The sequence below is a fragment of the Canis aureus genome, chromosome 28, assembly GCF_053574225.1.
Source record: "Canis aureus isolate CA01 chromosome 28, VMU_Caureus_v.1.0, whole genome shotgun sequence".
In the NCBI taxonomy this organism is placed as follows: Eukaryota; Metazoa; Chordata; class Mammalia; order Carnivora; family Canidae; genus Canis; species Canis aureus.
In genome coordinates, this window is record NC_135638.1 from 14,425,924 (window position 1) to 14,440,471 (window position 14,548).

A 14,548-nucleotide genomic window follows, 5' to 3' on the forward strand; every position below is an offset into this window, starting at 1 on the left:
AGGGAGAAGCAGGCTCCATGCTGGGAGCCCGACGTGGGACTCGATCCTGGGACTCCAGGATCACGCCCTGGGCCAAAGGCAGGCGCTAAACCGCTGAGCCACCCAGGGATCCCTGGCATTAATTCTTTGAATGTTTGGTATAATTCACCATAAAGCCATCTAAGTCTTGAACTTTTCTTTGTTGGGAGATTTTTGATAATTAATTTAATCTGTTTACATATGATAGGTTTCTTCAGATTTTTCTGTTTCTTCTTGGGTCAGTTTAAATAATTTGTAAATTGCTAAGAATTTGTCCCTTTTTTTTTTTTTTTTTGAATTTGTCCCTTTCATCTAGGTCATCAAGTTTGTTGGCATACAGTTGTTCATAGTTTTCTCTTATAATCCTATGTCTAGTCTTGGCTTCTCTTCTCCTGGCTCTATGCCAAACATGGGGCTTGAATTCATGACCCTGAGATTGAGTTGAAAGCTCTACTGACTGGGCCAGTGAGGTGCCCTTGTCCTTTTTATTTCTTTAAAGTTGGTAGCCCTCCTCAGTGCCTGTCACCCAGTCTGAGGGGGGCACTTGACGGGATGAGCACTGGATGTTATGCTATATGTTGGCAAATTGAACTCCAATAAAAAATATACAAAAAAAAGGTGGTATCAATGTTGCTGCTTTCATTTTTTATTATAGTTATTTGTATCTTCTATTGTTTTTTTCTCTGTCAGTCTAGCTAAATAAAGGTTTACCAATTTTGTTGGTCTTTTTAAAGAATCAGGTTTTGATTTCATTGATTTTTCTCTTATTTGTGTTTTCTGTCTTATCTTCACTCTAATCTTGATCATTGCCTTCCTTCTGTTAGCTTTGGGGCTAATTTCCTTTTCTTCTTCTAGTTTGTTAAAGTGTAGAGTTAGATAATTGATTTGAGGTCTTTTTTTAAAAATATTTTATATATTTATTTGAGAGAGAGAAAGAACATAAGCAGGGAGCCCAATACTGCCAGGTTCCAGGACCCTAGAACACATCTTGAGCCAAAGGCAGATGCTCAACTGACTGAACCACCCAGGTGCCCCTACTTTCCAGTTTATATTGTGATTTCTTCTTTGCTCCATTGGTGGTTTAAGAGTGTGTTGTTTAATTTTCATAAATTATGGTATTTGCAGCTTTCCTTTTTTATAAATTTCAAGTTTCATTTCTTTGTGGTTGGAGAAAAAACTTCATATGATTTTTTTTTTAAATTTACTTATGATAGTCAGATAGAGAGAGAGAGAGAGGCAGAGACATAGGCAGAGGGAGAAGCAGGCTCCATGCACCGGGAGCCTGACATGGGACTCCCGGGATCGCGCCCTGGGCCAAAGGCAGGCGCCAAACCGCTGCGCCACCCAGGGATCCCCTTCATATGATTTTAAATTTATTGAGTTTTTTTTTTTTTTTTTTTTTTTTTTTTTTTTTGCCTAACATATACTCTGTGCTGGAGAATGTACATTTGGGGAAAATGTATATTCTACTGTTTTGGGGCACAGTGTTATATATATCTGTTAGATCCAGTTGGTTTATGGTGTTGTTCAAGTCTTCTGTTTTCTTATTGATGTATATGTTCTGTCCACTTGTTTACATAAGATTTTACTAACAAGTGGGGATAGGATGGGTAGGTTAGAGTGGTGATATGCCTTATGGAGGAGTAAGAATTAAAAATACCGTGTATTTAGTACATGCTATTTTAAAAAGAAGAAAAACAAAAGTACATTTTCCACAAGTTACATATATTTATTGTAGAAACATAAAAGAAAACTGAAGAAAATGAAAATTACTCACAGTGTGAAAGTTTAGATGATCTGTTTCCAGACATTTTTCTAGATATGTATTGTTATATTTCTGTACTTTTTTTTTTTATTTCTGTACTTTAAAAAGCCTTTTTAAAAAAAGGTCTATAACTTTTCCCCACTTAACTGGATTTCATAACAGTTTTTCATGCCAATAAAAAATTAATTTTAATTGTTGGATAGCCCATTTTTTCATTGCTGCAAGCTCATTTTTAATTAATGGACATATTTATAAACATTTAGGTTGTTTCCATTTCTTGCTATTATGTAATATTTTGGTGGAAACGTTTGCACATAATCCCTTATGCACTTCTCTAATTAGTACTCCTACAAAGAGGGTTCCTGGGTCTAGTAGTTTTTTCTTAAGGACACAGAGTCATTCCCATGTACACTGGTAGTACCAAAATGCTATTCAGAAAATTTCTCACAGTATATGAGAAAGCCATTTTTCCAAATCCTTGCCATTCTTGGTATTATTATTTTATTATCAGTAATACTAACATAATAGTAATAGTGCCTAGTGTCTTCAGATTGCTTGCTAAGCTGAACTCAGTGCATACATCATCTCATTTATTATCACAATAGTGTGAAGAGGCACATGCTATTATTTTTTATTTATTGAAAAAATTCTAGTATAACATGCTGTATCATAGTTTTAGGTATACAATATGGTAATTCCACAATTCTATACATTACTTAATACTATTAGTTATCATGAGTTGATTGAGGAGGAAACAGGTTCTAAATCTCCGAGTAGATTATGTTATTGAACAATTCTCACCACTATCTAATTCTAAACATTTTCATCACCCAAAAAAGAAACCGTGTTCCCATTAGCAGTCACTCCCAGCCCTTTCCCTCCAACCCCTGGCAACCCCTAGTCTACTTTCTATTTTATAGATTTGCCCATTACAGGTATTTTGTATAAATGGAATCAGATAGTGTATGGTCTTTTGTGACTGGCTTCTTTCACTTAGTATTTTTTCAAGGTTCATCCATGTTATAATGCATATTAGTACTTCATTCTTTTTTATGGCTGAATTGTATAGCTATCTACCACATTTTGATTATCTATCAATTGTTGGATACTTAGGTTGTTTCCACTTTTTGGCTGTTATGAATGATGCTCCTGTGAATATTTTTGTGTACAGGTTTTTGGGTGGTTATATGCTATGTACCAGGGAATGGAATTCCTGAATCATATGGTAACTCTATGTTTAACTTCTTGAGAAACTGCCAGACTGTTTTGCTGCCAAACTGCACCATTCTACCTTCTCATCAGTAATGTAAAAGGGCCCCAATTTCTTTATGTCCTTGTCGACACTTGTCACTGTCTTTTTTATGATAGACATCCTAGTGAGTAAGAGTCTCTTTGAATTTTTCTAATTACTAATTAATGGTATTGAGCATTTTTTCATATGATGATTGATCATTTATGTATCTTTGGTGAAATGTCTATTTAAATCCTTTGTCCACTTTTATTTTATTTTATTTTTCTTTGTCCACTTTTAATTGGATTATTTTTCTTATATTATTGAGTTATATGTGTTCTTTATATGTTATGAATACTAGATCTTATCAGATGTATTCTTTGTGCTTTAAGGTCGTTCTTTTATATATGTATTTTTTCCATATTTAAAAATATGTATTTTATATATATATGTCTGTGATATGTATATATTGAATTAAGGAATTGTAGCTATGATATGCTGAACTAGGTATGTTGGCAGCACAATCTAACCAACAAAAGTGGGGAATGCATTGGGTCAGATTTTTAGTGGTCTTTTCTCCAACTGTCATTAGGGAAAGGGAATCTTGAGAGAAGTGTCAAGGGGTAGAATATTTTATCTTTTAGGTCTGTTTTTTGGAGCATCTGAAAAATTGGGAGTTGGGATAGAGAGGGAGGTGTTGGAAAGCTAATAGTGTGCAATGAGAATTAGCCAGGAAACTGAGAAATGGAGCCCCCAAAACCTGGGTTGAAATTCTGGTTCCTACATTATTAGTTTGATGACTTAGGGCAAATCATTTAATTTACTTGATTTTGAACCTCATTCATTCGTTCTTGCCTTTTTATTTTCATATTCCACTTAAGTGACTTCCAAGACTAGCACAGAATGAGCGGTTCTTCCTGACAAGCACAGAGGGTTGTCTTTGTTCTGGACCTACATTCTAATTAATGCCATCTTAAGAACTGTGTGTGTTTTGCTAGCCACTTCACGTGTGATTTGTTCTTCTCTCCTTTTGTTGAGTACAATTTTTCTTCACTTTGTGTTCTGTAAAGATTTAATTGGCAGTGAGAAGAGTTTATTTAACAACACTAAATGTTGTTATTTTATTTTTTTAATTATTTACTCCAGGGAGGGGGAATGCAGAGGGTGAGGGACAAGCAAACTCTTGTCAACACAGGGCATGATCTCAGGATCCTGCTATCATGCATGACCTGAGACGAAACCAAGTCACTTAACCAACTAAGCCACCCACACGCGCTCACTATAGGTTGTTTTTAAAGGCCATGCTGTCTTTGAAATCTTAGAAATGAGAGGTCAAGGTTGAGAATATGGCTTTGCAACAAGCCAAGAGAAGCATCTTTCTAAGGGTCTTGAGTATTAATGACTATCCCACTTTTTCAACTTTCCAGGACAAAAGTTCTCTTCGTGTGAGGTCTGTCTCTGTGGGTCTGTCTCTTGCGCTCTGTTTTTCTGTTGCAGGTTTTTCTTTTGCTCTGTAAGTCTTTTTTGTTCTTTTTAGTTTCTGCATGTAGAGTTTTGGCCTCCTCAAATATATTTAAGCTTCCAAATCTCCTAATCTCACTTCCTCTTCTGTATTTTAGGGCATCTTTATCCAAGTCTTTTCAGCTACTATTCTCAGTGTTATCTCAGTTTCTCAAACTAGATTCCTGAATGACAGAGACTGTGATAAGTGGAGCATCTCTTTTTTCCAGCAGGCATATCCCTGGGTGGTGGCCACTTGACGGATTGGCTGTCCTTGGGTCAAGGGCCTATCTCTAACTGTCCAGCCTTAGCTGAGGTCCACATGGGACTTCTGTGGTGCTCTTTGTGGGGGGACAGTTTGATTCATTGAGAGCTGTGGTTTTGGCAGGCTCTGGGACAGACATTTCCAGTATAAACTTTTATGAAATATGTAGGAAGGTTGGATTTCGATTTGGCTTGGATGCACATGTTTTAGTGGGGAGTAGAGATTTGGTACACAAATATGAGATCTGTGGGTACTCAGGTGGACGTGTCCAGCTGGAAATGCAGACGAGAGGTCAGAAGAGTGGATGTTAGAATAATTTGAATATTATCTGTGTGGAGGTTTGAGCCCTAAGCTTCCATGGGATAACTGAGTAAGGAAGTATAGAGAGAGAGAGAAGAGAAGCCTAAGGACAATTCAAGATAGAAATATAAAGAAGAGAAAAGAGGGGTGCCTTGGGGGCTCAGCTGATTTAAGTGTCGACTCTCAATTTCTGCTCGGGTCATGATTTCAGGGTCATGAGATGGAGCCCCACGTCAGGCCCTGCACTGGGTATGGAGCCTGCTTGAGATTCTCTCTCTCCCTCTGCCCCTCCTGCCCACCCCCACTCATGTGTGTGCTCTCTCTCAAAAAAAAAAAAAAAAAAAAAGATAAAAAAAGAAGAGGAAAGAGAAGCTCTATAGTAGAGTTCAGCATGTAACCAGTTTACTAAACATGCTGTATGTTGTTTTCAGAGACGGATAAATGAATCAGAACATGTTTTTAAGTGACTCTTATAGAAGAATATTGAGAATAGTTTTGCACTAATAATCCTCACTTACTGAAGGACTCATGCTGTATTTTTACCCCAACCTCCTTCCTCATAGGTAGAAGAAGAAATCCAGACTCTGTCTCAAGTGTTAGCAGCAAAAGAGAAGCACCTAGCAGAGATCAAACGGAAACTTGGGATCAATTCACTACAGGAACTAAAACAGAACATTGCCAAAGGCTGGCAGGATGTGACAGCAACATCTGCGTACGTTCCCTTGATCATACATTTTTCTAGAGAACAGAGAACGTGAAGGACACTTCTGCTCCTTTTGTGTGGGGAGGGGAATTGAAAGGGGATGAGGCTTCTGCAACTTTTCTTTGTACGACACAGGGCCCTCCCAACCCAGTTCTCCAGTGTACCTGAGTCTTCTCTAACTCTGGTCTTCCAGACTGTTCTAGGGGATAGAAAGAAAACCAGCCTCGTCTGTGAGTTGAAGACATGGCATTTAAGTTCCCACAGTGTTATATATTGACTTGCCAGAAATGCACATGTGTCACATAGTCTTCAGAATGATCAAATAGGGTGGTAGGTGAGCTAGCCCGAAATAAGGAAGCAGGAGCAGGTGAGTCTTGAAGTAACAAAACTCAAAAATGTGGGGGCAGGATTTGAACTCAGGTTTGACCTGAGCCAGTCTTTCTTCATCCTGCTCTATAGGGAGCATAAGACTCGATTTATCGCCTCTGATAGGTGCTGGTGGCGAGGCCCACCCCTTAATCATCTTGTCTTTTTGATCACACAGATTTTGGTATGGCATCATCATGATGCAGTTTTGTTTCCCAGCATAAGGAGGAGCAAGCTTGTGAAGATTCTGAAGTGTGTTCTTTATCATTCTGTTCAGTCCCACTTACTGAGCTGGTGACCAGAGGCATTGAGGCTGCTGGCATCCTTACGTGACAGCACTAGGGTCTTTCCACCCCCTTCGGTCCACTTTCTACCCGTATAAGTCCAGGAAACTATCCTTTGACTGTATATCACCATACATTTTTTGTTTTTAATATTTCATCTTGATGGGATAACTAAAAATGCCTGAGCCTTCCTTTCTGTAATGTGGGGATCTTAACCTCTTGGTAGCTATTATCATATTCGCTTATTTTTATTTTCCCTTCACTAATCCGTGGGTAGATGGGAAGAGGGAGGTGGTAAATGGTAGATTTATGTTATAGCAAATACCACACTAAAGTTATCTTGAGTGTCACACCTTTTACATACTCTGCTGAGAGTCTACAAGTCCTTATTTGGTAGCTCTGCAGACATGCGAAATTAAAAAAAAATTCTTTATAGCCCATACAATTTATTTGAATAATAAAGTACATGTGGGCCTTACCTTGCTTCTGGTCCCTTTTTAGGAGATTAAGTTATAAAAGGCACGTGAAGAATTTGATTTCATTTTTGTCTTGTTTGGCTTTGGTGGAGAAGAAGAAGAGGTATAATTTCTTTCAGCCTCATTTTCATCTTTTCTTCATGATTGTTTGCCCCTCACCCTGATTTCCTTGGTCCTGCCTTTCTAGGCCTCTGCAGAAGATCGTGCCTGAATGAGGGGGTAAGCATCAGGTGAAGTGATGATGCCAACCTGGTGGTTGTGAAGCAGATTGGATGTTCTGAAAACAAAATCATTTTAATTTTCGAGAGCTCTCCAAGAGGTGGTGATTATGCTTTAAATAACTATTAGAAAAGGTTAGCTTAACTTTTCTTTGTTCTGTTCTTTTATAATTTAATGTAGATACAAAAAGACTTCCGAAACCTTATCTCAAGCTGGGCAGAAGGCGTCAGCTGCTTTCTCCTCTGTTGGATCAGTCATCACCAAAAAGCTGGAAGACGTAAAGTATGTCCTCATTTCTCCTTGCTCATTAAGTAGCTGGGGCAAATTAAAGTTATGTTGTGGTTGCATTGGTTTCCTGAGTTTGGCTGTGGATGATGCCGGATTCTTTTCAACTGAGGGGAGCCCACTCCTTCAAAACAGGAGAGGGGAAATATTGCCTGAAGTATCTTAGGGGTAGCTTTCTGACTTTCAGACATAGCGTTCAAAATAATCATCTTATGAATACATTTAAAGTTGCTGGAAAATTCTGGTTGTGCACTTCTATCCTTCTAGTCCTTCCTGGTCATGCAGGGTAAGTATATCTCTCGCAGTTGCAAGTTTGTGGTTGGGGGCTGAGCCTGTGATCCTACTGGGGACACGTCCAGGAGCATTGACTGCACGCTGGGGCCAAGACCTGCCTTCAGCTCTGTGTGTTACATTGTTAAACCGTGGTGTGATTACAACATGCCCATCTGTGTACTGACTTGTACTCATTTGTAAGCTCTCTCTACATTCATGCTTAGGCCCAAATCTTGATATTGAGCTTTGCTTTTTATTTTGCATTTATATTTTAGATTAGTCTGCAGAGTTTTTGTGGCAATTTTGATAAAACCACTTCACGGTGCTTCTGTGTGTCTCCCCTGCCCTCCTCCCCTATGTTGATTAGAATAGCGCTGAAAGTGAGAAACATGGTTTAAATTTTCTGTGCTTCTGTTGGCATGAAAGTTATTTTGTTTTACCAACAAAACCCTCAGATTGCATGACTTTGTGTTTTTCATTTGTGGGGAATGTAGCTTTTACAACCAGAATTTTGTTGGTTGAATAAGTTTGGCAATCAAATGTATTATACATTGTACCAAAAAAAATGACTTGCTTATTATATTTGGACTATCATCATTCTAAGCATTGTGTAATAAACATAGCTTACTTGGATTCTTCTGACAGTTTATAGACATCTCGTAGGTGTTCTCATTTCTTTTTTTGCCAACTTGACTGTATAGCGCTTTGGAGTCCAGTTAAAACCTTACACAACTTTTAAACAGGTAATTTCATTGTTTTAGATTTACCAGAACTTCCTTTCTTTTTTAATGCTTACTGCGGCTTCTTGCAGATTGCAAGCCTTTTCACATTCCTTTAGGTAAGGAGAGCTTGAACCATCCCTGCAGCTTAGCCGGTGGTGTCTAAGACAAGTGTGCTTAATTAGATTATTATGCCACGTTGGATGATTGTGTTTGTCCACTACATACTTTTCTTGCATCTGGAATATCTTTCTCTAGTGCATACCTATTTCTAAGGGAGGATTTCTCGTATACCCGGGGTAATGGATAAATTAAAAGAATAATTGACATTGTGGTTTAGGGATATGGAAATGATTTTGATGTTTCTTACTTTTTTTTTTTTTTTTTGGGAAAAAGAAGCAGCTTAACCATGGCATACAGAATTCCTCCCTTTTAATGTCTGACTTTGTTTGTTTTTGATGCTTTAATTTCTTTGGTGCTTTTGTCAGGATGTTGGAATTCTTCACCTGGGTCTCATTATGTATCTGTAATAGACTGCATATGTCCTGCCTCGTGATGTTAGTCTCCCATCTTATACAGGTTACTCTGGGTATTTTTTTTTATTGTGGTAAAATATACATAAAGTAAAATATACCATTACTCTGCACTTTTCACTACTTGCTTTGTTAGCGTATAGTTTTTACTATCCTTTAATTTCTCTATACATTATATTCTTTAAGTGTACATGTAAAGAAATTTCATGGTTGCAAAAGAAAAATAATCTCTTAGGCTAAAAAACAAGCACATTAAAAAGATGTCAGTCCAAACCATGCCTTAGAGAAGAAGGAATCTTTGTGATGTTGAACAAACCTCTTCTCTGTCTCCCATACAGACTGTGTATCCAATTAGTTGAGAAAATGAAGTTGGAGCAAGGTCTTTAGAGTATAAGCAGGAAAGACAGCATTGGTAGTCTCCACACCTGTTCCTATGAAGGCAGATTGTCTTCTCAAGCAGTCATTTGCGGTAGTCTGTCTTCTTAAGTAAGGGAATATGTACTTAGAGCTGAGGTCTTTCTGCCCTACTGACACTTGGCCCTGGAAGTCAGAGTAAATCATAGGGATGTGTCAACTCTAAAAGCTGAATTATTTAAAGTTAAACCTGTGCTTTAAAAAAAAAAAAATCACTAATAGGAGGTGATACTGTATCTTTGGTATTCAATTAAAAACGTCCTAAGTGATCTAGGCAACTGTTAATTAAGACCATTTTATCTAAGGTTGTCTGTGAGTTGTGTGTGAACAGGTATTCAGTCTCATAATCCATCCTGCTAACATTAGACTGCACTTTGTGGGCAGGTCCAAAGAATAGAACCATAAAACAGATCTGCTTCTTGTACGGAAAGACCTTAAAAATCTTTGAGTGGATGGAGTGGGGGAAAGAAGCAGGGACTAGGAACAAGTTAAGGTGGAAGAGCCCTGTTAACACTGGATTATATAAAACAGTTTTAGATGGGATATAAACAAAAATGCAAGAATATTTATGTAAGTGCTATAGAGGAATGACTCATTAGTATGTGTCCCTATTCTCTATGTGTTTAAGAAGATTAAGCAAATGTCTTATTAATTGGCCGGGGACAGATTGAGTATTGCCACCCTTTTTCTAGCTCCTTAGTCCCTTTTTTCATTTTATTCATTTAAAAAATATCACTGAGGGGCGCCTGGTTGGCTCAGTTGGTTAAGCGTCTGACTCCTGGCTTAGGCTCTGGTCATCATCTCATGGGTACCGGGATGGAGCCCTGTGTTGGGCTCCAGGCTCAGTGGGGAGTCTGCTAGAGGATGCTCTCCCTCTGCCCCTCCTCATCTAAAATAAAGAAATATTTAAAAAAATATGTAATTGAGATTATACTCTACCACTTTTAGTCCTTTTTTTTTTTTTTTTAAGTCCTGCTTCTAATAACGTTCAGGATTTCTTTTTCTTTAGCACCCATGATTCGTTCATACTGCTTCGAAGAATAAGAGTGGAGGGCAGCGTGTATTGAGGGATAGGACAAAGTTCCTGAAGAAGAGGGAGGGGACCTAAGAGGGATACCCTGGGAGTTTTTTGTTTTTTTTTTTTTTTTTTTTTTTTTTTTATGATAGTCACAGAGAGAGAGAGAGAGAGAGGCAGAGACATAGGCAGAGGGAGAAGCAGGCTCCATGCACCGGGAGCCCGACGTGGGATTCGATCCCAGGTCTCCAGGATCACGCCCTGGGCCAAAGGCAGGCGCCAAACCACTGCGCCACCCAGGGATCCCTGCCCTGGGAGTTTCTAAGTCTAAGGGTTTTTACAAGAACGTTGGTGAGAATGTTAGTGGGCTGTTTTAATCTGATTAGCCCTCCACGTGCCTGTCACCCAATCAGGATTTTGTCCACACACTCATCTACCTATCAGGGAGTTGTTATGTGGGAAAGGGTGTGGAGGGCTCCTTCCAGGATGGTGTAGGATAATCCTTTTAGGACAGGGCCCCTTGACCCTGCCTGCCTTTCTTCCTACTGTCCTCCAGGATTAATAATATGTATTGATACATGGAGGTTAAAGTAAGGCTTTTGATGAGAACTTGGAAATTAGAGACAGGAGATCATCTTCCGAAAGCTAAATTTTATAATTCTTACAGATTAAAAGTTGACTGAAGTCACTTAAGTCATTTCCAGGCCAAGAAGCCCTGATCGTCATCAGATTTAATGTGCTCATATATTATAAAAATATATGAAAACATATATAATAGAAACACATAAAAACATACATAATAGAAAATGTACATAAAGAAAGACCACACCTCTAAGATCAGTGACTCAAGGGAGCCGGTACTGGCCCCAAAAACTGTTCAAGGAGAGGGAGCTTAGAGCATAGATTTTGAGGGTTTCATTCCCAGCCAGGCCTTTGCTCCTGTGGAGATGGGCAAGAGGTCTCTTTAGCCACATCCTTGAAATAGTTGGTTAATCCTGTCAACTACCTTTTGTTTTACAGAGTCCATGCTAACCCAGCAAGCTTGAGGCGATGATTTCACTCTCTGACAGGATTGTGGATGATTTGCTGACGTGAATTGTTAGATGCAGCCACAGTTTTCATGTCACATTGTCAATTAATAAATAGGCACTTGGGATTTAGATATTTGTCTTACACCTCAAGTGGGTGGGTAAGAAGGAGGAAGCAGAAGAGACGAGAGACAGAGATCTGTTTTTATTTTTTTAAGATTTTATTTACTTATTCATGAGAGACACACAGCGAAAGGTAGAGACATAGGCAGTGGGAGAAGCAGGCTCCCTGCAGGGAGCCCAATGCAAGATTCAATGCAACTTGAGCCAAAGGTAGACGCTCAACCACTGAGCCACCCAGGTGTCCCAGAGATCTGGTTTTATTTTATTTTATTTTTTAAAATATTTATTTATTTATTCATTTATGATAGAGTGAGAGAGAGAGAGAGGCAGAGACACAGGAGGAGGGAGAAGCAGGCTCCATGCCGGGAGCCCGACGTGGGACTCGATCCTGGGACTCCAGATCACACCCTGGGCCAAAGGCAGGCGCCAAACCGCTGAGCCACCCAGGGATCCCCCGAGATCTGGTTTTAATGCCCTGAGAATTAGGTGTCTGAGGGCCAGACGTGGGACATGGTAATGTGAACTGTCCTGAGAGGCCCAGCAGGGGCAGCCAGCTTCCCCCTACCCTCAGGTGGTGTGTTCATATCCACCTCTCCCTCTTTGCTTATTTTCTACACATACATGCTGAGTATTGACTCATGCCTTTAATTTTTTGAGAGAAACTTGAAGGAGCTTTCTCATTTTCCTTGGTGCCAGGGTTAAATATCAGTTTTAGTGTTAAAGCATAGTAAAATAACACAGCAGCTTCATTGGTCAGATACTTTTGATATATTTAGGAGGAAGGGCTCATTAACTTTGCTTTTATTTCCAAAGGAAATTTCTCCTCTTTATATGTATATTTCTTTATATAACCCTCTGGATATTTTTGTTTTGGGCTCATTAAAGTTACTCCAGACCATTCTGTCTTGATGCAAATTTCTACCACTTAATGAGGAAAAAAAGTGATGTCTTTTCTTTCAGAGAGTACTTCTTGATTTGAATTCGGAAAGCTTTATTGAACTTTTCTACCTTTCATGCCCATATTTCCTAATTATAGTTACCACAGTTGTTCATCCATTCATTCTTTCATTCAGAAGTATTTATTGAATGCTAACCCTGTGCCAGCCCCTGGTCTAGACTGTGTGGTTCAAGTTACCAACTGAAATAAACAAACTGGGTGCAATATGACAGTTTTAAAGAATATAATCTAATGTAAATTAAATGTTAATGTATGTTTCCATTAAAAATATCCCTAGTACTAATAATGGTGAATAATTGCCTTCCAGGCAAGGCTCTGTAGTTACTCTGAAGTAGGTGCCTTTGTTTTTTTTTTTTTTTTTTGATTGTACAGATGAAGAAACAGCCACAGAGAGATTAAGTGACTTCCCCAAGGTCACACAGCTAAGGGGCTATGGCCAAAATTTGAACCTAAGCAACACTATTTCTGGAGCCTAAATTCTGTTTCTCTGCATTGTTTTGCGCCTCCTCACCACCCCCAAAGCAGTTATATAGTTAAAGAATATGCCCCTCTAGGCACTGCCCAGCAGTTACTTTGGTTTCTCACCTACAAGAAATTACTGTGAGGGCAAAATGGAATAATGATGCACAGATAGCGTGCCTGACACTCAGTAGGCAGGTTAACCATTAGCTCTTCCCCTCCTTTCTCCGTGTACCACCTCCTCCTCCTTTCCTTCCTCCTTCCTCCCTCTGTGCCTTCTCCATTATTGTGATTAGAGAGGTAAAGAGATCAAGTAACTGTGAAAGAAACAAGAAAAATATTTAAAAATCAATTCAGCTTCTTAAAAGATGAACTTCTCTAAAGTAAGTGTAAGATCGAGAAGCATTTAGTGAGAATCTGGTTGGCATGTGGTTTCTTTTTTGGTCAGTGTTTTGAGGAACCCAGACTTGTATTCCTACTTTTGATACCATATTTAAGAGTTACAAACCAAGCTGGGAAAATTTTAACAAAATTTGCTGTATTGCTAATGAATCCTCACAGTGTGACTATTAGACGGTTCTGGTCCAGCAGCAGCATGGCTTTTTCTTTCCGGAGTTTCCCATATTCTATTTGAACTTCAGTGGAATCGGAGATGTTATGTAAGTTGAGGCAAGGTGAAGCTTTGTGTAACTTTCCATAGGGAAGCTAGAAGTGTGAGAACAGCCGCCCTATAGTTGAGTTACAAAACTAGCCACCAACAAAATTGAATTTCACCTAAATACGGATTTTGCGGAGAAGTTCAAATACCTGAATGGACTAGAAATTGCTAGGTACTCCTTGTCTCCCTACTAAAATGGCTATCTCAAAAGCAGGGAGACCTGTACTTTTTTTTTTTTTTTTTTTAAGATTTTATTTATTTATTCATGAGAGAGAGAGAGAGAGAGAGAGAGGCAGGCAGGCAGAGGGAGAAGCAGGTTCTGTGCAGGGAGCCCGATGCAGGGACTCGATCCTGGGTCTCCAGGATCACACCCTGGGCTGAAGGCGGCGCTAAACCACTGGGCCACCGGGGCTGCCCGAGACCTGTACTTTTTGAGAATTTGTATTAATTTGATTTCATTCTCTGTTCAGTGAGTACATTTTTAATCTTATTGGGAAATATGAAACCTATAGAAGCATTCACAATCAAATTCAAGTCAGTGATTCATCACAAAGTAAACACCTTATTGTTACCACTTCCTTGCTTTTCCTTATCTATTCCCACATAAACATTTAGTGTGTGTATTCTTCACTTTGTCTCGGCTGCTAATTGAAGTTTAACAGTAGCAAGTGTGATTATGTCATGATCCTGTAAAGGACTTTAGGATCCTTTGAAGGCCCTAAAGGACTTTATTTTTTATTATTGTATTTTTTAAAAAATATTTTATTTATTTATTCGTGAGAGACACACAGAGAGAGGCAGAGACACAGGCAGAGGGAGAAGCAGGCTCTATGCAGGGAGCCCGATGCAGGGACTTGATCCCAGGACCCCAGGATCACAACCTGAGCAAAAGGCAGATGCTCAACCACCGAGCCACCCAGGTGCCCCCCTAAAGGACTTGACTTGCTACATTGTTT

General features: G+C 39.1%; 1 protein-coding gene across 9 annotated transcripts in view; it reads left to right on the top strand.

The window, feature by feature from the left end:
• Positions 1-14,548, top strand: part of TPD52 (tumor protein D52) — a 107,832-nt gene that overhangs the window by 81,671 nt on the left and 11,613 nt on the right. For 5 of the 9 annotated variants that reach the window (XM_077876474.1, XM_077876473.1, XM_077876466.1 and 2 more), the window contains exons 3-5: positions 5,643-5,791; positions 7,308-7,409; positions 8,497-8,523. In XM_077876474.1, coding sequence (XP_077732600.1) covers positions 5,643-5,791; positions 7,308-7,409; positions 8,497-8,523 — 278 coding nt within the window. The remainder of the gene's footprint in view (positions 1-5,642; positions 5,792-7,307; positions 7,410-8,496; positions 8,524-14,548) is intronic. The other 4 variants (XM_077876469.1, XM_077876471.1, XM_077876467.1 and 1 more) reach the window with 1 other exon arrangement.